Raw genomic sequence first — 22,003 nt, forward strand, 5'->3', positions numbered from 1 at the left:
GAGCTGTTTACTACGGAGTGGGAGCGCAGCTTTAACACACCGACAAATCGTGAGTAACAATCAATTACAACGAAACTGCACAAAGGTCAATCTGACCATTGACAAAACACAAGAAAATTACTGAATTACCAGTTAAGTGAGTGTGTGTAAGTTTTGCTCACATTTTTTTTAAACTGTCCTATTTAACCAATGAAGAGCAGAGAACATGATTCTCTTTTTCATCATCACTTGTCTTTTTCCCATAAGAAACTTTTTTTCTTTTCTGGTGTCCAGAGCTCGCTTTTGCCTCAGGCTGTGTTCCTCGGTTTAGATTTCAGTCAGTGGTGGTGGGTACAAGAGAAATGACTAAAACAGCTGTTTTACCGAGACATGCTCCCTCGCCTGAGGTTTGGAAAGAACATTTCCACGAAGAGAACTATGGCTTCCTCGCTTTCGTCCCCCAAGTGGGCTAATTTGCAGGTTTCCGTGTGCCTGCATTTTTATAGTTTCCGACTTAAAAGTGGATGGAAAGGAGAAATTTCCAGGGAAAGGGAGCAACTGGTGCCAAAAAAAAAGGCCACACAAACAGGCTGCGCTACGGACCGGGATGCAGCTGTGCATTTCTCTTGGAGTCTTTGACGATTTCCGAAAAGCAGAGGTTTACGAAACACCAGGCCTTCGGGGGAGAGTTATTGGCATGTGAACTCTTACTCTTCTTTGCGTCTGTATTACAACATAGAATGCCTTTCTCAGGCATCATCACTAGAACAAAACGTGACGCAGCACAGGGCATGACCACTTCAAAGCCCACATGCATTTGCCTGGGCACTACAATGTCCCTCCCCCATCACTAAAAAAGTACTTCTAACAGAAAGCCACGTTATTAACATTTCTACACTGAGGAAGGAAGGTATCTCTCTGCTTAGGAACATTACATTTACACTTATTTATTTAGCAGATGCTTTTATCCAAAGCGACATACAAAAGTGCATACATTACGAAGGGACATAAATAAAAGATGTTAGCTAAATCAAGAAAAAGAATTAGTAACATGTAGTATTGACTGAGGTGAACTGAAATGACAAGATAGTTCCTTTGGTTTAATCCCTGCAATGTTAGCAGGATCTCTTTTTTTGGCTTGACATGTCTCCTGTTTGCTTGTGCCCTCAGGCCCAGGCAGTCCAAGATGGCTGCTCTCAACGACTCCAGCGAGGCCAACGAGAGCAGCCCTTACCGCTGCCAGTTCGACGAGGACTTCAAGTACATCCTCCTGCCGGTCAGCTACGGCCTGGTCTTCCTGGTGGGCCTGGTGCTAAATGTCCTGGCCATGTACGTCATCGTCTTCAGGACGAAGCGCTGGAAGTCCAGCACCATCTACATGTTCAACCTGACCGTGTGCGACACGCTGTACATCCTCACACTCCCCTTCCTCATCTACTACTACGCCGACGAGAACGACTGGCCCTTCAGCGAGCCCTTCTGCAAGGTCATCCGCTTCCTGTTCTACGCCAACCTGTACGGCAGCATCCTCTTCCTGTGCTGCATCAGCCTGCACCGCTTCCTGGGCGTCTGCTACCCCATGCGCTCGCTGCGCTGGGCCAGCGCCCGCCACGCCCGGCTGGTGTCCGTCGGCGTCTGGGTGACGGTGGTGGGCTTCCAGGCGCCCGTCCTCTACTTCTCGCGCACGCGCGAGTTCGGCGACGAGAAGACCTGCTACGACACCACCAGCGAGGAGCTCTTCGACGACTTCCTGGTCTACAGCTCGGTGATCTCGGTGCTGCTCTTCTGCGTGCCCTTCATGGTGGTGATGGTGTGCTACGGGCTGATGGTCAGGAAGCTGCTGGAGCCCACGGCGGGCGGCGCCTCCTCGCTGCGCTCCAAGCAGAAGTCGGTGAAGATGATCGTCATCGTGCTGGCCGCCTTCATGCTCTGCTTCCTGCCCTTCCACCTGACCCGCAGCCTGTACTACAGCTTCCGCTACCTGGACGAGCGCATCAGCTGCGACCTCCTGGAGGCCTCCAGCATGGCCTACAAGGTCACGCGACCCCTGGCCAGCGCCAACAGCTGCCTGGACCCCATCCTTTACTTCCTGGCCGGCCAGGGGTTCCGCAGCAACCTCATGGTTACCAAGAAGAACAGACAGACTCGCAGGGCAGGCACTGTGAAATCCTCCACCACCCAGCTTTGATAAACAATATTAGAGTACGAGGTAGGGGTGATGGTACCTCATTCAAAGGGAAATGTGTTGCTGTGATGTTGCAGAAATGACAGAGTGTGGAGTATGGAGCAATGACAGGAGGGACATGGACCTATACTACAGAATGTACTCAAGCAAAACAATTCTGTTGTTTTGAACAACACATAACATATTTTGTGGCCACTGACGTGTGGCATGGTCAGCAGGACAGAGTGGCCCTGAAAGCAGGGTGCTCCCTGTCAGCATAACTCCCAAAGGGAGCCACAGCTGTGCCCGCAAAGGCAGAAGATGTGAATGTAGACGGATAACAGACATTGAGGCGGGATATGACATGGAAACATCGAACTTCTACCGCACCAGTAAATGCAGAGCCACTGCGTTTAATAATTCATACGCTGTAGGAGCCGCACACAGAAACTGTGTTGACACCATATGAACATTGACTTTGCAGTTGGGTTTTGACAGGTTGAGGTGGACAAGGGCGCAGTCAGAGACTGAAGGAAGAATTGCCAGTGTTGACGGTCTGGTGCTCTCTTTCCAATTCTGTCAAAGAAGTCAATGTCCGCACTGTTGTTTTAGTGGGGAGATGGGCAGCTTGCCTGTAGAGAAATGAACTTAATATGTGGAGAAAACTAGACGTTGATTTCCCAAAGGAAAATCCAACTTGATTTAAGATATTTGGGTGCAGCCCTTCACAATGCAAGCTGAGCAGCATAAAAACCTGAAAAGTAACATCTGAGGACATACCAGCCTTCTGTTAAAAGGAAAGTGAAAGGTTAAGAGTGAGGGAGAGAGTTTCTCTCCTCAAGAGAAACAGGTGTCTGTGTGTGCGGGAGGATTAGGGGTCAATGCGAATTCATGAAAACATATTCATTTTACCATGCCAAGCCATGTCACAATCTATGAATCTACTTATCTTCTGACAACTTAAAACATTTTCACTTTGCCAGCATGTTTCAGATGCTCCACACAGAGTTTCTTTTTAACCGGGTACCTTTCTCTGGGGTTGAGGTGCTTCTCTGATCCTCTGTGTGAGAGAAAGAGAACAGAGCACTCTTTCTGTTGGGGAAATGTGTTGACATGTACTGAAAAATATCCGAATGTCCCCTCTCAGCCCCCTCTGATGAAAAACAGGAGGGTCACATTCAGACTTGGAATACTGGACTGCAAAAAACTTTGTGATGCATTTTTCAAACAATGGCATTCTTTTGTTTGTGATTCTCACTCTCACCTAGTTAGGACTAGATGCACCTGGACAAACATTTGATAGTCAGGTGATTATTCCTGCATCCTCTCCAGTCTAGGATGCAGTGTAACACAGTTGAGTTGTGTTATTCTACCCTAAAGGAATGTCATTAAACTGAATTGTTATTGTATGCATACAGCTGTGTGATATGTACAGTGTTAAGCTATGTGAGTCGCCTAGAAGTCTAAGGGTTGATGAGCAAATAGATACTGTAATGTAAATAGTGTCAGATACTGTAATTGCTGGAGGACACAAACCCTTCCATGGATAACAGGAGGTTCCAGCACATCTATGCAATAATAGAAAAAATAGCCAAAATACAAGATTTTACATGATATGGAATGCTTTTGGCTGTTCTTAGATGGAAAAGATCTAAGATACATTACTAATATTTCCAAAATTTATGAAAACACCAGTTAAGACCAGTTTCATAAAATGATGCTTGTAATTCTTTAAACTCAAACTTAAAAGATTCTCAAAAGTCCTTCATCTAGATGTTTTGCCATTAGAATAAAAAATACTACTTTTTTCGCTTTCTCTTACTCAATGATATCTACCACCAAGTGGCTGAAAAGCAAATTGTGTACCACTGCAAGTGTTGTTTCCCCCAAAATCTGGCATAGTTATCACTGGGGGATTAGCAGTGAAATTAAATAATAACATTGACCTGCAAGATAATTAGACATGCCTAATCTGGAATTGTTGGCAGTTACTGTTTTAGTTAAGGGGATTGTTGGTTGATATTTGGAATTCATTAGATATTTTGACATTATCGCTGATACAGAACATTTTAAACATAACCAGGGAATTAGCTGAACAGTAATATTTTTCAATATATTAGTAATTTTAAAAATATATTTCGTTTTGAAATAGAGTTCCGAATGTATCATAAGGGATACAGTAAATTCAGTGACATGGATAGAATTAATAAAATGCCGTTAAAGTTACAGTACAAGTTGCAGTGCCCACATTTTTGTTACGGTACTTCTTGGGAGTAATTTCAGAGATCACCATACTTCAACACCCATCTACTCGAAATCTACAAAAAAACGCAACGATTTCATTTTCTGCTGTTAGACTGTTACCTGTTTGTCACTGGGCATTACATATCAACGTGTTTCTTTGTCACCTTGTTGTCAAGTTATCCACTGTAAGACCTCGAACACGATCCTTTTAGCTCTTCAAAATCACTTCAAAATCTCTGTCCATTCGCCTATTCGACTGAAGATCTGCGTCACAGGTTGACGATGGTCAAAATCACTGATAACCCCAACCCCCTTCAGACTATGTATGTTAAATGACTGTTTTGCTAACCGTGTAAGGATTTCTTCTTACGTTTCACAACGTCATCGCTATTCAGACGGGGATAACCCTAAGCATAACAAAACTTGTGCAATGGCGAGCTGCAAATTACCTCGATTAAGTTGTAACGTGTCTTTAAAATGAATCTCGCAGAAGCTAAAAGAGGCTTTGAAGAGGCTCATAAGCTAAGAACTCGATCCAGAATTTCATGCCTGAACACAAATTTGTCCTTTACAAAAAGGAACTCACAAAGGCAGACTAAGTCGAGACGATGCAGCGTGGTTGTAATTCGCAAATGTCTCACTAGAGGTCAGTCATACGCTATAAACTTAAAACACTGCCCGTTTCACGATGGACTGCACGTCGGTGCAGTGACATCAGAACATTTAGAAGAAATCTGAGTCGGTAGGATATTGGCAATTTGTGTGAATGTGTGTGGGGGGGAAGAGGAGTAGATCGGGTTGAATATGTGCTCAGTAACAGACTTCGTAAATACGTGTGGAGGATAATCTACAAAGGCACCGGCAACCGTTTGAAGAAAACTTAATTACGAAAACCAGATGCATCCCAAGGTCATACAACATAATAAAACATGGCAAACTTACAAGGTATATTCTTAGTCAAATGTTACTTTATGCAAGTATTTCAACATTTCACATATTTCAGCCGCATAAAATTTTACTGGAGATGATACATTCATTTCCACCACATGTTCTGTGAAACAGTGGCAGGAGACTTCGACTTGAGCATCCATTTTATGGAAGGGACTTGGAGTTAAATTATAGAGAAGGGTACAGTGCATACACAACTCCCCATGTGAGAGAGGGAAGTTGATGTCTATATTCACTTTAAAATCGTTCATAACTTGACTTGTCCCTCTGAAATGTCTATTATGTTTCTCTGGGTAAAGCAGTACAATATAGCCACTGAACATTTTGCATTGCCAGTCTAAATATTTGTTTTCAGTTATTCCCATGTTACATAGGTTATCACAGAGGTACAACACTATTAGTGAGGAAATCAGTATGACTGCCTTTTAAATTCTCTTTCACTATGTTTTTAAATTCTGATATTTTCAAGCTTGAAACAAAGGAAATCGGTATGTTTTTGATAACGTTGATATATTTCAGCATCCCATCTCTTCCACGGAAGAGGAGCAGGGGTTTTAAACATGTAACTGTGCAGGTAGTTCTGTGCATTACCCAACTGCTTCTCTCGAGGAATGTAAACCCGTAAAATGCCTGCTTGATTTTAAGTCACCTCAGAACCCCTGAGAGAAAGCATAAATTAAAATTCTTTAATTTCATTCTTCCTTTTGTTACACTGTTATGGGACTTAGACTTAAGAAATAGACTTGAATTCTGTTGAGAGTAATCAGTCCAGACAAATTAAAATAAATTCCTCCTTTATTTAAAGAGTACAAATATCAAGAAAATGGAAGATAATAAATAAAAACCTACAAGGTTGGAGAGATGAGTTCATTTTTGTCACGACACTTCAGTTAAAAACATTTAAACACATGGAAATGTCCAACCAATAAATATGATGAAATTCAGAATCTTCCATAACCGAATCGCATACATACAAAATACAAAAATGACATACTATATAAAATGTTAATGTAAACCGTTATAACAAAATAGTGATGCCACAAGTGGCTGTTTCTAACGCTTTCCCATTTTAAATACTAAGGAAATAAACAAAATACTAAAAACATTTGTTTCAGAGTTGGGAATGAGACAGGAATGGTCATCTATGATTCCTAAATAAAGCCAATACTAAAGGAAATCCTGTTAGAACTATATTGAAAATGTGACAGCCACATCTGAAGTATGGGTAAAGACAGTGGAAATTAAACATAGTTCCAAGTACCTGGTAATGATGGATCTGAAGGAATTCTAAGAGGAAAAGCTGAGGTCTGCGAACATCAAATGGGCGTCTGTATGTGTGTGTGCATGCTTACAAGCAAGCAGAGAAACAGAACATTGTTCTCCCCCCCTTGTTTTAAAGCTAACCTTACTTTTCGTGCAAAGCTACCAACCACGAGTTAGGCTAACATACAGACATCCCAGCCTCGACAGTTTATAATTAAGATCCGCAAAAACCCTACAGCACTGTGCTTAGGTAAGCACCAACACTGTCAGCTAGAATGGAGGTAGGTTTAGATACACAACCCCTAATCCACTAGAACAACACTGCAGCACAGGGCTGTGACTGGTCAGACAGAAGTGAGATAATGCAACAAAACCATCCACCAAGTCCCTCTGGGTCTCGCACACGGTCGAGCTCCCACGTTGCTGAACTGGCCACTCAGAAATCTTGCTTTCCCATGCCATACTATCAAAAGCATATGTGAGGGCCTCAAAGCTGAGTTTAGCATTAATGTTAGTAGTGTTGTTCAGTATGGGGACAGGAGCAGGCAAGGTTTCCAACCAGTTCGTTTAGTATCTGTCCTTGGCGAACGTGCAACAATCCGTTGTGCCAAAAGACCCTAGTCTCTCTCTAACACAGGAGAACTCTCTGAAATGGTTCTCATGGGAGGAACAAGTCATCAGAGTGGACTCACTGTGCATTAAAGAGCCCTGCTTAATACTTTCCAATATTTCGAATGTTATATAGGGGGTTAAGTGCATCTTGGGGGTAAGGGGGGGGCATCTATATGTTCAAATTCTAAAATTAATAGTAGGCTACCATTCTCCATCATCTTTAAAAGGTACATTTTCATCTTGGATATACACTGCCTGAAAGGCAAGAGGATCTGAAACAGGTAGGCATTTAAATAAAAACACTTCAATTGGGAGCCTACCATTAAACTTAGCAAAATTGGCAGATACACAGCGTACACTTTGATAACAGTGTGTGCTGAGTAAATGCCTGGCAGCTCTGTGGCACCCGACTGGACAGGAAGTGACATCACAGTCTGAGATGAATATACATGGAAAGAGGAAGTTTTGGGCGAAGGAACTGCACAGCCAGAAACTGCCATTGCCACACACCCAAGAGAACCCAGTCAGAAACACTGAGACACAGCAAAATAATGCCAAGCAAAAGTCACCCTGTGTCATTCCGCATTGTACAGTACTAACAGCATCAATAAAAAGAGGAGATTCAACTTTTGTGTTCAAACCCTCTGTACATATATACACTAATTTACAGTATTGCTTGTGCATCTAATAGAGATGTTAGAAAAGGAAAATGAAAAGCAATCTTTCACTCAAATGTCACCCTAAACTTGTGATTGTAGAAAGAAAAACTAAATCACTCTGTATCCTAATATGCATTACTCTGTATCTCAAATAGTTAAAAATTAAACCTATATACACTGCCAATATTGATTATTTCATTGTGAATACAAACCTCATCACAACTAGCATTAGATTACATTCCACATTGTGAAAATGCCCACAATTCTGCTGGTCATAACTGGAATTCAAAAAAGGTGAAAGTGTCTAAAAGTAGATTTTTGAAAAATCATGATTGAAAGACAAATTTTGTCTGCAGCTCTGTTTCTGTAATACTTTGTAGAGCTTGCTGGCATGCAGGGTGTCATGGCTGTAGTGGTGTAATTTTACACATGGTGCAGGTGGTGTCACAGTTCACTACCACAGGTCAAGGCCTGGACTAGTGTCATTGGGAAGCACTAATGTAGCAGGCAATATTGCTTTGTTCAGTCTTTCTTCTCCTCTACTGAACCTGAAGCGAATTGTTTCTTATGATATGATAATTATTATTTTTGAATAAATATGTAATTAACACACTGCAGTGCACAGCCAGGGGTCCCCCATTCCAGGTTGCCAGGCTCTGCCTTTGAGGGTCCCCTCGCAGCCCACTCCTCTCCTCGCCCGGTCAAATGCCCATGCTGCCCAGGTAGGTAGAGTCATCTCCCAGCATGCCTTTCTTTGTCTGATTAGCTGTTCACCTGTGGAGAGAGAGAGAATGGTGAGTGAAATGAAGACATTCCGTGGGTGCTGCCCCACCCCCCTCACAGCAGGCCATCATGGGCCCAGTCCTTGTCCTGTCACAGAACACAGAGGCTTTGTTCTGGGGCTGAGACTTTGGAGGTCAGACTGTGCTCATAAATACTACTCAAGTCTCCTGTCCTGTTCTGAACGTAGTGCCAAGGTGAGAAATTTCACTTTGCATAGAGTGAGTTCAAACACAACAGCAGTGTCTGCCCTCTGTGTAACACGGGACACAGCTGCCTTCACACTCCAGCGTGGCCATTCTGCCTCTTTTCTCATGAGGGATTATGCTGTCATTTTTCATTTCAGTTTCACTTGAAATATTTCACTGTCATTGTCTGAGTAAAATTAAGATAAATGTAAATGACAGTATCAATAAGCGCGGCACCTGAGAGAACTCTTTGTCACCTACTTTAGAGTCGCTGATAATAGCTAGAGGAAAAAGACGGCACTTACAGCCCAGGATAGGGAGTCCACAACTGGGAAATCATTTTAAGAAGATTCTTCTGTTTCACTGCACTGTGACATTCACGTATATATGAGCAAAATCAAAGGGATGAGAATTGACAGTTTTCCCTTTCAAAATTCTAGGCGTTAATGTGAATAAACCGCTAAAATCGAGGCCACAGAACAGAGCAGAAGATGAAAAAAAGACCAGAGAGAAGGGAAGAAAAACAGGAAAAAAAGGAATCAACTCACAATGACAATATTTGGCTTTATGTGTAAATAATAGCTTCATTTAATCGGAAATGGTTAATATGGCACTCCCCCTTGTATTCCCACGAAAGATGAGCCATTTCCTCTAAGTGTCAGCACTCATGGCGTTAATGTGAATAAACCACTAAAATCGAGGCCACAGAACAGAGCAGTTGATGAAAAAAAGACCAGAGAGAAGGGAAGAAAAACAGGAAAAAAAGGAATCAACTCACAATGACAATATTTGGCTTTAAGTGTAAATAATTGCTTCATTTAATCGGAAATGGTTAATATGGCACTCTCCCTTGTATTCCCATGAAAGATGAACCATTTCCTCTAAGTGTCAGCACTCACAACCCACCCACCTGAACTCCCCTGTTGGCTTGCATAACAAATCCAAATGTCACAGATTGAGGGTAGACAGCCATATTAAATGGAATATCTAATTATAACCCAATGTTCAGAGACAGGGGAGCGCCGAGAGAATGAATCAGGTCTGACATTGTAGAACAGAATACAGGAAAGAGCTGAGAAGATTCTTTGGCTGCCAGGGATTGACGATAATTTTGGTGCACCTTTTGCCAAAAACATTTCCCATCCTGTTACCGTTAGTGGTGTGTGTGTGTGTGTGTGTGTGTATGGCTACCTTTTGCACTCTTCCTCATTGATGAGATGGAATGAAGGTGCAGGGAAGGGGAGGAAGAAAGGAGGAAGAAAGGAGGAGAGGGGACAGGAGCGTTCGCCAGGAGAGCTGAGAGACCCGCCTCTCTTTATGTAATGAGACTGCAGCTCTTTGACATTGCTGAGGATGTGTCGTGCTGTGTGGGACGACACAGCAGCCCTCCCTGTAATCCGTCTGACACTGCGACAGAGGCCCAGAAATGTTCTCTACACTCCACTACACCAGCACCAACAGACAGGCGATCATTCGTCTGCTCCCCTCATCACTCTCAATGTTGTGTGCGGGAGCCCTTCAGACTTACTTCCTCTGACATGGCTTGTGCTGCTTCTAAGAGCTACAGTGCCTCTAGAGTGAGAGTGAGAGACATTATTATTCCTGTCTGGAATCTGTAGCCAGTTTAAAAATATACGGTGCTAACAGAAAGAGCGTGACAAATATTTCTGGCACCCCGCTCTTGCGCGTATGAGGTAATGAATTTTTCATTGAGTCTCAGCAGCCTCTGGTTTGGCGGAAAGAGTTGATTCAGCGGAGAGTCAACAGTGAGCGTTTCCTGGCAGACTCCCAAGCCCACAGATACACAAGGAATAGAATGGCTTCACTCATTCAGAGGCAGTGCGGCCATACTGCAGGACCCAGTCAGATTCTGCTGTACATATTCAACTGTGATTGCTAAGCAACAATAAAATGTCAGGTCGCCATTTGCTGTGTAGACTTCAGTTCAGCACACTCATTACGGCATGAGTTGCACACAATTCAAGCAGAACTCGTGATTCTACAGCTAAGGCCCAAGCCCTTCCCAAGCAGTTTGACAATGTTATTTTACTCAACTGCCTATCACCACCACCAGTATGCCAGCCACCACCAGTATGTCCCATAATGCCACAGTTACCTTTCAGATGACAAGATTGGTTTCTCCCAGTCTTATGACAAACTTTCGGTCCTGAAATGATGAAAAAGCTCTTCATTATCAGCTACTCCAGGAGGTGAAAGCGGCTGCCATTGGTGAACTCCCTTAATACCGTGGAATTGCACTACTCTAGTGTGACTAGTTGTGTATGTGTGAGAATGCTGAACTTGAAATGTTGTGTGTAAATAAGCTGTATGACCTTAGTTTCAGTAGAGCTCTTAAAAAAGCAGCAGTGAGAAAAAAATACGGAAAAAATGCACAACATGAATGGCATCACATTTCCACTGAATGCGCACAACTTCCTCCAGCTCATTGACACAACGGTTCCAGTCAAAGAAACAGGAAAAGTCAAGAATATTCAGTTGGCTGGCTGAGCCTGCTGGCACAGATTCCAGGTCTGACGGGTAACGGCAGTTCCTCTGACTCCACTATGATTGTTCTGCGGGGATTTCACAGAGGCCTGACTCACCTCCTGCTTGCTCTTCGTCCATGTGGAGGAGGAAGAGAGGGAGGACACGCCCAGGAGGGACTTCTCGTCCGCAGCCTCCGTGTGGGACGTGTCCACCGAGTCTGTGTCGCTGGACTCCGGGGGGGTCAGCTCCGCGGGCAGGGCCTTCTGTTCTGGAATCTGGGCCACCTGGAACCTGTCAGTAAATAAGGATCGATTAACACTAGGTAAGAGCACCCTTGTCAATGGCACAGGGTCACAAGTGTAGTGATTTTGGCCCCTGAGTCAATCACTAGCAGTTAGGAAGACCCAGTCAAGTTATTTAGTGCAAAAGGGGCTGGGACCGAACTAAACAGCTGCAGAGCCGTTTCTTACCTGCCCACAGACAAAATGGTGACCTCCCCGGGCAGGGGGTTCTTGCCGCCCACGGTGGTGGTTTTGTGGGTGTCGATGGGTGGCAGCAGCAGCTCGGGCCACTTCTTCTGGCTGCAGCGGGAGCAGCAGGACCCGTTGCCCGCCCGGGGGGCCAGCCCGTTGATGGTGTGCAGGTGGTGCTGGTGGGGGCAGAGCCGGGGCAGGGAGCGGAACTGGTGGGGCAGATGGGGCAGTACCGGGAACCTGTGGGACGGACATGAGAGGTGTCACAGGAGCAGGACCCCTAAAGGGTGATACAGTGACTGCTGTCCCCTTCTGTGCGGTACTTTACCCCAATCAGAAAGCCCTGTTTTGTTTATGGGCTGCATAATGTGAAATATTTCTCTGAAGAAAAATGCTTTGAAATGAAAGAAGAACATGCTTTTAGGCACTATGAACACCCTGTGGTACCACATCAGCAGTAGTTTTATCATTAGTGGGCTCCCAAGTGGCTCAGACAGTAAAAGCGCTTGTTTCTAGTGCAGGCTGAGCCCTACAGCCCGGGTTTAAAACCAGCTGTGTTTTGCTGGCAACGACTAGGAATCCACATCGGTGGAACTGACTGGCTCCATTCCACCAGGGATAGGGGTTGGTACACTGGCCTGGGTCCCTTTGTTGCTCCGCTCTCAGCACCTATCTGACAGCATTTGCCTCCTGGTGTGCTGTGGGACTTGCAGTGTGAAAGATAGTTATGGTAGGTTAGCATGTGTATCGGAGGATTGTATATGCCTCGCCCTGTGCCCTGTGGGTTCAATGGTTCTTGCTGTAGCGGTGACAACCTTAATGCATAATTGACAAATACTAAAGGTCGGGTGAAAAGGGGGAAAAAATACAAAAAATAAAGTTTTATCATTAGCCTAAACCATTTTAGATACTCCCATCAGGTGACTCACGCCCCTTACTTTGCACCTTTGAAATACGAGTGATTTTTGACGAAATAATTACAATTGCATGCGATTCTTTTTGCTCCACTGCAGAAGTTCAAAGTTAAAGCACCGCATTTGGGGTCAATCTGCAACATCCCGGCTGGGATTTGAATCCACAGCCCTTTGGATATCTCACTCGTAGAAGAGCTGCCGCTGCTCCCATTGGTGGCAGAGAGATGACAGTGCAGCCCTGTATCTTCAGTAACACATTCAGCGCGACACAAAGGAAAAGGCAGAGCTGCACCCGTCACCGCTGGCCCTTTTCTGACGGCGTGAAAAGCGCTCTGTACTGTACGTGTTGGCTTTGAGTTCTAGAAATCTTTTAATGCCAGCTCTTTTTCGGCCGGGGTCACCGCGGTAAAAACGGGTCTGGTTCTTTTCTCTCCCGCACAATGGGACAATGGGGCAGGGCATTATATAAGGACTCTGACGGTGCTAGTTTTGAACAGACTTTTCATCCGGGGGGTGGGGTGGGGGGGGCGGTGGGGGTTGGATGAGTTCACGTACGCACAAACCGCAAACCCAGTACTGAGCACACCTAGTCAACACCTAGTTGACACCTAGTCAACTCGGGGGTGGGGGGGCTATCTCACATGACCCCTGGTGTCTCATGGGTTAACAGTAGTATCACCTTGTACAAGGTAATAAATTAAAAGAGCAAACAGATTTCTTTCATAGCGCTATCATGGCAGCATGCAGTCATTTCCTTATACATTCGTACCATTCTGACACCCCCATGCGCAAAAACCACAACTTTAGCTTTAGACTTCAGCGTGTCTGCATCTAAGAAATTAAACTACAGCAAAAAGGAGATAGGGAAAAAAGAAAGAAGCCCACACCCTGCCTTTATCAAACACGGAAGTGGTGTCCACCTTCCTTATTTGAGTTTCTTGAAATTCATCAGAAATGTTGATAATGGCATGTGGCGAAACATGTTTGTTTAAAAACACTTCTTCATGTCCTTATGTTACCAGGTTCCTTATCTTACTAAATATGGCCTGTATAAATGAGCCTCTTGCCCTGTGGGATCCTGTTGAACAGGGCTTTATATCTGCGTTTAAGTGGACAGGAATGTGCATCTGCTGGTGCTGATCTCCTGCCAGGGAGGCTGTGATTATCATCCTGCCTGCGAGCTCACTGGAGGACCTTGGATGTCCTTCTGGAGGTGCCACATTGGGATGAGGCAGAGGGAGCAGCTCTACGGGCCAGGGGTGATATACGAGGCTGTCTCCCCTTTCTCCGCCTCATCACCAAGGACGTCACGCCCTGGCGTCTCCTGACACGTGTATAATCTACATGGTTTGTACAGAGGAACAACTCCCACTCTGGTTCACCCCTGTCTGCAAATGAAAGTTGACTTTCCCTTTTTGGAAGCCACTTCGGATATTTATCAGGAGAGCAACGGGGCAGAGATTTCTGACCTGCACATCTCTGCAACTACCCGGCCCGCTCCTTGCCACCTTAGTGTGGAGAGGTGACTGTGATTGGACAGAACGCTCTCACATGACACGCCGCCATGTTGTTGGCCGTGGGTGAAACGTGACACTGCACAGGCTGAGCTAGAGGCCTGCTGTGCTCTCAGTGAGGACAGACCCTGGATCATAAAGAGGTTCTCACTTGATGGAAGAGGCTTTGCTGATGGACATCTGTTTGCTCTCGTACTCCAGCAGCAGCTCCTCCAGAGCAGCGGCGTTCTCTGAAACAGACAGAGACCGTTCATTTCCCCGTCCACAGCCCCTCCGCTGCTCCTCACACCCCCCTCTACACACGGGCAGATCCACTCCATAGCCAAACCTGTGACACTCCACACGCTGGTTTATGCAAAACCTTTTTTTTAGATGACAAACCCATTTATTGTCTCTACAGACTCTATATTTGAGATTCAGATTTGGCCTAAACTTTCCCTAAGCAGCATTTCTTAGCTCTATTGTATAAGGTCAGTTTCAAAATGCCATCAGATGCAATGTGGACAGGTCAGCAGGGAGTCACCCAGGTTTGAGCTGTGCACAGGTTGCAGTGTGGGACTTTAGGGAATTACTGGGCATCCACAGAGCAGAGCAGGTGAAGAGTGTACCTTTTTTCTCAGTGATGAGGCGCACCAGCACGCTGATGGTGTCTTCATTGGGGTCATCCACAATGTACGGGCCAGAGTTACCTGTAAGATGCACACAAATAGGTCAGTCCATGAACCAGCAACCAAGTCCCTAAGGTGTCTGTGACATTACAGCAACCTTATTATGTTTCAATAATGCATTACAGCATCATATTAAGTTTAGAACCTTCTCAGACTGCCTTTGCAGTGATGAAATGAGATCTATGTCCTTCCTATATTGTCTTTAATAGAGTGGCTTTTGCGTTATTACATTGCAAATTACATTTTGGGCAGGACAGTCACATCAGTGTTCCTGATACAATCTAGACATAACATAAATTATTAATTGTGGAATGTCTCATTATACACATCATTTGTCTCAAGTTAATCTGACGACAAATTGTCTCAAAGATGAATTACAAAGAATAATAAAGGAATATTCCACAGTGCCTGATATTAGTTTTGTGAACTGTGAAGAATTTCCCAGGAAAAGATTTATATCTGTTTGGCCCAAGACTGATTCAAGTGCAGCCAAACATTTCCCCCAGGTTTCTAATGCAGTGGACATCGTAGCAATGTTCCTACTTCTCAAAAATAGCAAACATGCTTTTAGTCTATTCTGAGTGTTCAAACAGCCGGCTGGCAATATGGAGAATCTGGTGTATAAGAACAGAGGTCTCCATGGCAACCAGGCCTTTCCCACAGTTCCAGAGGGCAGCAGATGGAACAGAACAGCTCAGTCAGCTGTAACTTCTATTCAGGCCTTTAGCAGGCCCCTCCCCAAAGTGCTCACTTTTGTATTTTGGATTGTTATTTTAATCAATTCAAACCTTTTGTTTCCCCTAATCATTCTCTTTCTCTCGTTCTCTCTACCAAACACACATCGTGCACAGACACAGACTCGCAAACACAGACACCCACAGACACACACACCCGCACAGACACACACACAGACACACACAGACATACACAGACACAAACACAGACACAGACACACAAAGTATGCCCATGCCATCCCCTCCGCAGTTTCAGTCATCTACATAGGGCCAATTTAAAGGACTGCCTCTTGTTGGTCGACCATTTAACAATTACATTACAACAAGAACAACAACAGTGTTGTCTCCCAGGCAATCACTGGTCTCTGGAGAGGAGGGCTTAGTAGTTTGTTATTTGAGTGGAGACAGGTGTGAGTTCCCTCTGCCTCTGACCAAACCAGAGTGCCTTCCTCTCTGTGACCCTGTGCAGTGCACTGAATCTGTAAAACATTCGGATCTTCTTCTTTTTGGTGCGGCAGCAGATATCAGTAGCCGACCAAGCAGAGAAAGGAACAGTTACGTAAGCCCTTTTGCCGGGGGGGGGGGGTGGGGGGTGGGGGGTGGGTGGTTTGGCAGGTTTTTAGGAGGGCTGGTGATGCAGGGGAGAAAGGGACGCTGCTGAACCAGTCACAGACTGACAGACAATGGAGCCAGAGCGGAAACTGTGGCGTTTTTTTTCTGTCTGTGCTTATTTTGACAGCCTCCATCATGGCAGACAGGCATCAAGGCTGCTTTCTCCTCTGTACACTAGCTCTATAACACAGGCCACCATAGATGAAGGCTGGGAATAGGATTAGGAGTTTGAAAACTAGGATCCACTTCCCTCTGTTTCCTGTGTCATCCCTCTTACTTCCCCATCTCTGTATCTGTGTATTCATCCGCCCCTCCCCTATTCTCAGACCCCCCCCCCCCCCATAACTCTGAGTCAGTGTTCTGCTGCAGCACCTTCCATCCTGGGCCCCCTATTGCACCTCTCTGCACCACAGACACAGCTACATCACTGTGCCCCTCAGGAAAAGTCTACGCTAGTCACAAAGACCTGAGGACCTGAGCCGGGCCCCACCCAGCCCAGCCAGATCTAACCGACCCCCAGCATGGCTCTGCACTATATTTAACAAGCCCTACACTGCATTACACTACATCACAATGCAGAGGATTATTTCCCAGTCTATTTTTGCTTTTGAGTTTTCCTAACCCTGTTAAAACTTCACACGGACCAAGGTTCTCTAGGATGACACCCCATTCAAGGTCATACAGGGGCCTGCTTCACTTCCCAGACAGCCATAATTACACTGCATAAACAATTGGGTAAAATGAGTGAAAGGTGCATTCGCCTTTAATGCTTGAACATACATGGCTGGCAGGAGAGCGGTTTCTGAACTCTACACCACTGAAGCGCTTGGCCTGTATCCATGTCTACGGCTCCAGGCTGGACAAGGGACAGAGTCCCACGTCACCTGGAGATGGCCGTGTGGCTGGCTGTGGGCGGGTGAGGGGCTTGACTGAATAATTGATTTAGGAAAGTCGAGCCACCAGGCGAGTGTCCAGTTCCCAGAAGGACGGAGCACTCTACAGTTTCACAACAGTCATTCGAGATGGGGCGCGCTGGACATACAGGACCAGGCAAAACGAAAACAAAACAGCAACTCGGCAAGTGCAGCTCCAGGACTCTGCCTCCTGTCTTATACAGTCAAACAAACAGGCTAAGATGCAGCTTCATAAACAGTGAAACATTTGCCATTCATACAATGTCATAGCATACCATAAATACCATGACATACACTGTAAATCTCTGCAATGGGCAAATATTAAACACTCTGTATCTCTCCTTCAGAAGCTAGCATATCATATCCTAAACACTCTCCTGTCTCGCAACGCACATACACACTCTACTTCATGCATATTTCATAGTTTCATGATTCCTCCCTCATAGTTCAGTCCCACGGTTAGTGACTTCAGGCCATTTCACATTTACATGAGCTGAGCCATCATTAACCACACGACATTAATCTGCTGTGTCAACACTGTTCACATGTCACGCAGTTTGCCTGTAAAACACGCATGGAAAGAAACACAGCCACCGCAGGGGTAGGGCAAAGTGAGGGCAGGTACAGTTGTATTTACACTGAGAGCAGTACGTCCTGTCTCTTCACAGGACAGGTGTATTAGTTTAAGGTACTAAGCTCTAATCCAAATTCGAACTATTTATTTGAGTCTGATTCACGGTCAACAGTTGTAGGTGAATCTACAACCATTTTGCATTTCATGTCACATGACCTTGGAATGAGCGGTATCTGAGACGAATTAAAAAAAGGGTGGTGTGAAACCTGCCCCGGCATGAGTGGCGATGCCGTCGCATGTCACAAGCGTACCGAGAGCCGGTCTTTCCTGGCAGCATGCTTTTGCATTTTCCAGCAGAAAGATCACTACAGAGACTATTGTTCTGCCTCAGTGACCTGGGGACAGAGGTGCAGTTTACATGAATTTCCCTCAGAGAACACGAAACGCCTGATACAAACAGCAGCAGAAGTCCTGTTTCTTCAAATGCTCTCATTCTCTCCCATTACATCTGTACAACTAAAGTTCTACTCTGTAGACATGGCCTTGGGTGTGACAGGAGTTCTTCAAATGATCTTTGGCAACCTTAGAATAAACCACAGCACACCCAGAGAAGGCAGCTTTTCACCAGCTGGCTGACAGGAACGACAAGAAACATTTAACACTCAGGGGCGAGGGTGGATCACTCAGGACATGGTGTCTTTCTCTAGCTCTGCAGCCGCCACGGCCCTCATTTCTGTACAGCCTTTTGGCTTTTGTCTGAGCTTGTATCATGATCACTGTGAGAAGTGTGGGACAGCCAAGGGACAAAGCCGGTGAAAGGATCACATCTGTAACACGACACCGTGACTTTCCCCACCCACCTGCCCCCATATCTACTTAGCGGGTCAGAGTGATGCGTCACTTCTTTTTTACAGTCCTAAATCTATATGGAAATAGAGCATTATATGGCATCAGGTATAAGGAGAATGGTCTGTAACTAGAGGATTACGAGTCTGAATATCCAGCTGTATGGAGTGACAAACATGTGGACAAACATTACCTGTGCAGGTTTCCAAACAAATGAATAATAATAACGTACCCCACACATGGTACAAAACAGAGCATGCTCCTGGAATCTGTCTGTTTTCCTACCCTCTTTCTGGGGCGTGGGCGCCTCCTCGTCTCCGCCCTCCTTCTCCGCGGTGCAGTGGTAGCCCTTCTTCTTCAGGATGTTGCAGATGAGGATACCCAGCAGGCCCATGACGCAGAAGATGGGCACCAGCGCGAAGACGGCGTACTCCGTGTTCTTCTCCTCCGCGCTGCGCACGTTGGTGGCGTTGGCCGGCCCTCTGCCCGTCCCCCGCGCCACGCCCTTTCCCACGTTCCTCAGCACGCGCACCAGCGGGCGTGGGATCACTGACACGGGACAGGGCAGGAGACACACCGACAGTCAAGGCACGTCACAGCCCCTTTCTTCATTTAGAGCCACTGTTTTCATAGTGAAACCAAGCTACTGGCATATCATATCAAATTGTACTTGACACTGTGTTCAAACCCAGCCTGGTACCAGACACCGTACAGCTACGGGTTCAATGGCTTCAAATAAAGGCATCACAGCGGGGCATTTGTAGGCCAAGCTGCATCACGTTACATACAGAGCGCTGAGCTCTGACCCTGTGAGCCTTCAGTCTCCATGCTGTACAGTGAGGGTAACATAAGAAATGTTCTGAGGCTCTGAACATAATTTACACTCACGTCTCACACAGCTGTCTGGGCTGGAGGACTTCTCCTTAGCAGCAGAGTAGAATCTGTGCAAAAAAAAAAAAAAACAAAAGGTCCCATCACTGCATACTGTCATTTTCAGCACACAGTAGGTTCTTCTACTGCAGTGGCCAATTGCTGAAGTGCAGTTCAGAGTGCCGGTTCCTGCTCTTATTTGAGGCTCCCACTCAAACCAGATTCACATTTTCTGTGATGTTTTAAAGATGCTTTAAGGATAAACATTTTTATTGTTAATTATTTTTATTGTCAATTGCAATGGCAGACGGAAATAATTTTTCAGACACATTACTTTTTAAACATTTGGTCTGTTTGGAAACATGCATACATATACTCTTCAAAGGGAAAACCAGAAACTCATGGGCTTAATGGACAAACCGGTGAGCTGGTCAATTTATTAGTGATACCAGCACACTGACATTACTAGTCTTGACAGTAAGTGACATCAAACTAGCGAGTTAGCAAGAAAGACCTCCTGCTAACTGTAAAAAGTAAAAAAAAGAAAAAAAAAAAAGAATAAACTTATCATGTGACATTTCAAGGACAGTAAGGAAGTCAGTCCAGGATGAAAACATTTAAGGACTTTAAAGGACCATGGCAGCGCTTGATGTGTTGCCAGCCCGGTCATCTTTAGATGAGTTTACCACCCGTGCACAAATCCGCCCTTGACGTCACATCACAAAAGCTCAAACAGCTGGGGAATCCAGCGCTGCCGTCCTTGAGCATTAATGACGGGGCTTTGCTGACATCACAGCTGTTTTCAAGTTAACCCTCTCGTCTTGCTTCTGTAGGTGAACCTCATTCTTTCTGAGACGGCTTCCTTTTCCAGGCAACGCACTCACGTTTATAATTGTGCGTGGAGACAATATTCAATATCAAATTCAAAACAAACAGTAAGGGCTCTTTGTGAATTGTACCGAATGTGGCTTTCAGAATGAAATGTTTGTGGTCAGATGTTTTTTTCCCCTCAATGGAAAAATGAATCAACCCCCTTGCCTGTGGGGAATGCATTTATGGGAGGGGACCTGCGTGCTGCAGCATGTCTCAAGGCTGGTGAAATGAAGTCAGGTAACAGTGAAAAGGGCACCCTTACCCAGGCATGCAATCTCCGCAGGTGGCATCCCTCTCTGTGCTACCGGGACTCATCAGGAGGCGGTTGAGGGCTGCACACGAGGTGTGGGGTCTGCACAGGTCTGAATCGTAGGTGTCCGAGAAGGTGCCTGCTGAACAAGCCTGGCACCTCACCACTTCCTCTGGGCCTTCAGCTTGCCCGCAGGCCTGACAGGGAAAACAGTCACAATGCTAATTATGTTTTGAAACTCAAAGGGCTGTAATTACATTCATACTGGGAAATGTTTCAGTTACATAAGGCATAACGAAACAAGCGACAACTTTCGGTAAGGATTAAAAAACTACTGTTCCAGCATTTCAAATGAAAGGAGTGAAAAGTATTGTTTTTTTCTGTTTCATGGAGATGTCAGTTCTAAAAACCCCTGAATGAACACAAAGTCCTAGAGTTTCTCGCTGAGATAAACCTTGTAGAGAAAGGAGGGAGTGAGAAAAAGAAAGAAGGGAGAAAAGAGGCAGAAAGAAAGGGCAAATCCTACAGGAGGGAGGCAAGGAAAGCTGGACATTCACAGGTGAGTCTCCTCTGGAGGAGTTAGAGGAGAGAGGGGACAATGGGGTGTGTTTCAGAGAGAGGACGGAGAAAAGCAGCCAGTGGCGGGATGGCAGATGGCAGGAAGGTGGGGGGGGCGGTGCTGCTGCCGTTCTGTCTCACCTTGCTGGGCTCCTGACCCACTGGACACTGCAGACAGACACACCCCTCGCTGGTCAGGACCTTCCCCCACCCACACTGCGTTGCCAGCGCCCCTCGCAGGCCAAGGAGCTGCAGGAGAGTATGCATTCATTGAGCATCAAACAAACTTTTACACACTGAAACACACCAACAAACACACAGACTCAGTCTGAATGGGTCTAGGCTTGCAGCTCCTTACGCACTTGGAATCTCGATGAAATTACAGGTGGTAGTTTTAGTATTTGTGAACGACAAGTCATTGGACGTAACTGCACTGGGTAAACAGTCATTTGTATTTAAATTGTATTTTGCATATTTACTGTATCCCACTGACGTTGTGTGTGCTAATGGGACCTAAGTCACCCTGGGAAACGCCATCACTGTGGGTGCGGGTCACCGCCTGTCCTGTGCGCAACACTCAACACCACTTCTCCAGTACAGATGCTGGAGACCGCACAGACAGCACGCTAACAGAGCAAAGTCAGAGACAGAACTCAACACTTCAGGACGAATGAGATTAAGTGAGAAGGAACTCAACACTACAGGATAAATGATATTAAGTGAAAGAAAGAACTCAGCACTTCAAGAGCAATGAGATTAGGTGTGAGAGAGAAGTCAACACTACCAGACCAACAAGATTAAATAAGAGTGAGAAGTCAACACCACAGGATCAATGAGATTAAGAGAGAGAGAGAGAGAAAGAGAGCTCAGCACTATAGT

General features: G+C 45.5%; 2 protein-coding genes across 3 annotated transcripts in view; one reads left to right on the forward strand and one right to left on the reverse strand.

Annotated features, from left to right (window-relative positions):
* On the forward strand, positions 1-2,579 carry LOC118782668 (P2Y purinoceptor 2-like). The gene is made up of 2 exons (XM_036536107.1): positions 1-49; positions 1,150-2,579. The coding sequence occupies exon 2, from the start codon at positions 1,166-1,168 to the stop codon at positions 2,165-2,167; it is 1,002 nt and encodes a 333-aa protein (XP_036392000.1). The 5' UTR covers positions 1-49; positions 1,150-1,165; the 3' UTR covers positions 2,168-2,579.
* A 5,462-nt stretch (positions 2,580-8,041) lies between these two features.
* Positions 8,042-22,003, reverse strand: part of relt (RELT TNF receptor) — a 31,217-nt gene continuing 17,255 nt past the window's right edge. Inside the window, exons 3-12 of one of the 2 annotated variants that reach the window (XM_036535998.1) lie at positions 21,266-21,373; positions 20,579-20,763; positions 19,462-19,514; positions 18,859-19,122; positions 14,834-14,914; positions 14,377-14,455; positions 11,795-12,037; positions 11,441-11,615; positions 10,954-11,004; positions 8,042-8,643 (exon numbers count right to left, since the gene is read on the reverse strand). In XM_036535998.1, coding sequence (XP_036391891.1) covers positions 10,957-11,004; positions 11,441-11,615; positions 11,795-12,037; positions 14,377-14,455; positions 14,834-14,914; positions 18,859-19,122; positions 19,462-19,514; positions 20,579-20,763; positions 21,266-21,373 — 1,236 coding nt within the window. In that variant the 3' untranslated portion in view covers positions 8,042-8,643; positions 10,954-10,956. The remainder of the gene's footprint in view (positions 8,644-10,953; positions 11,005-11,440; positions 11,616-11,794; positions 12,038-14,376; positions 14,456-14,833; positions 14,915-18,858; positions 19,123-19,461; positions 19,515-20,578; positions 20,764-21,265; positions 21,374-22,003) is intronic. The other variant, XM_036535999.1, reaches the window with a different exon arrangement.

Source organism: Megalops cyprinoides, chromosome 9, assembly GCF_013368585.1.
Source record: "Megalops cyprinoides isolate fMegCyp1 chromosome 9, fMegCyp1.pri, whole genome shotgun sequence".
Classification (NCBI taxonomy): Eukaryota; Metazoa; Chordata; class Actinopteri; order Elopiformes; family Megalopidae; genus Megalops; species Megalops cyprinoides.

Excerpts from the sequence above, each read along its gene's own strand:
- LOC118782668 (XM_036536107.1), top strand. The coding sequence starts at position 1,166 with ATGGCTGCTCTCAACGACTCCAGCGAGGCCAACGAGAGCAGCCCTTAC.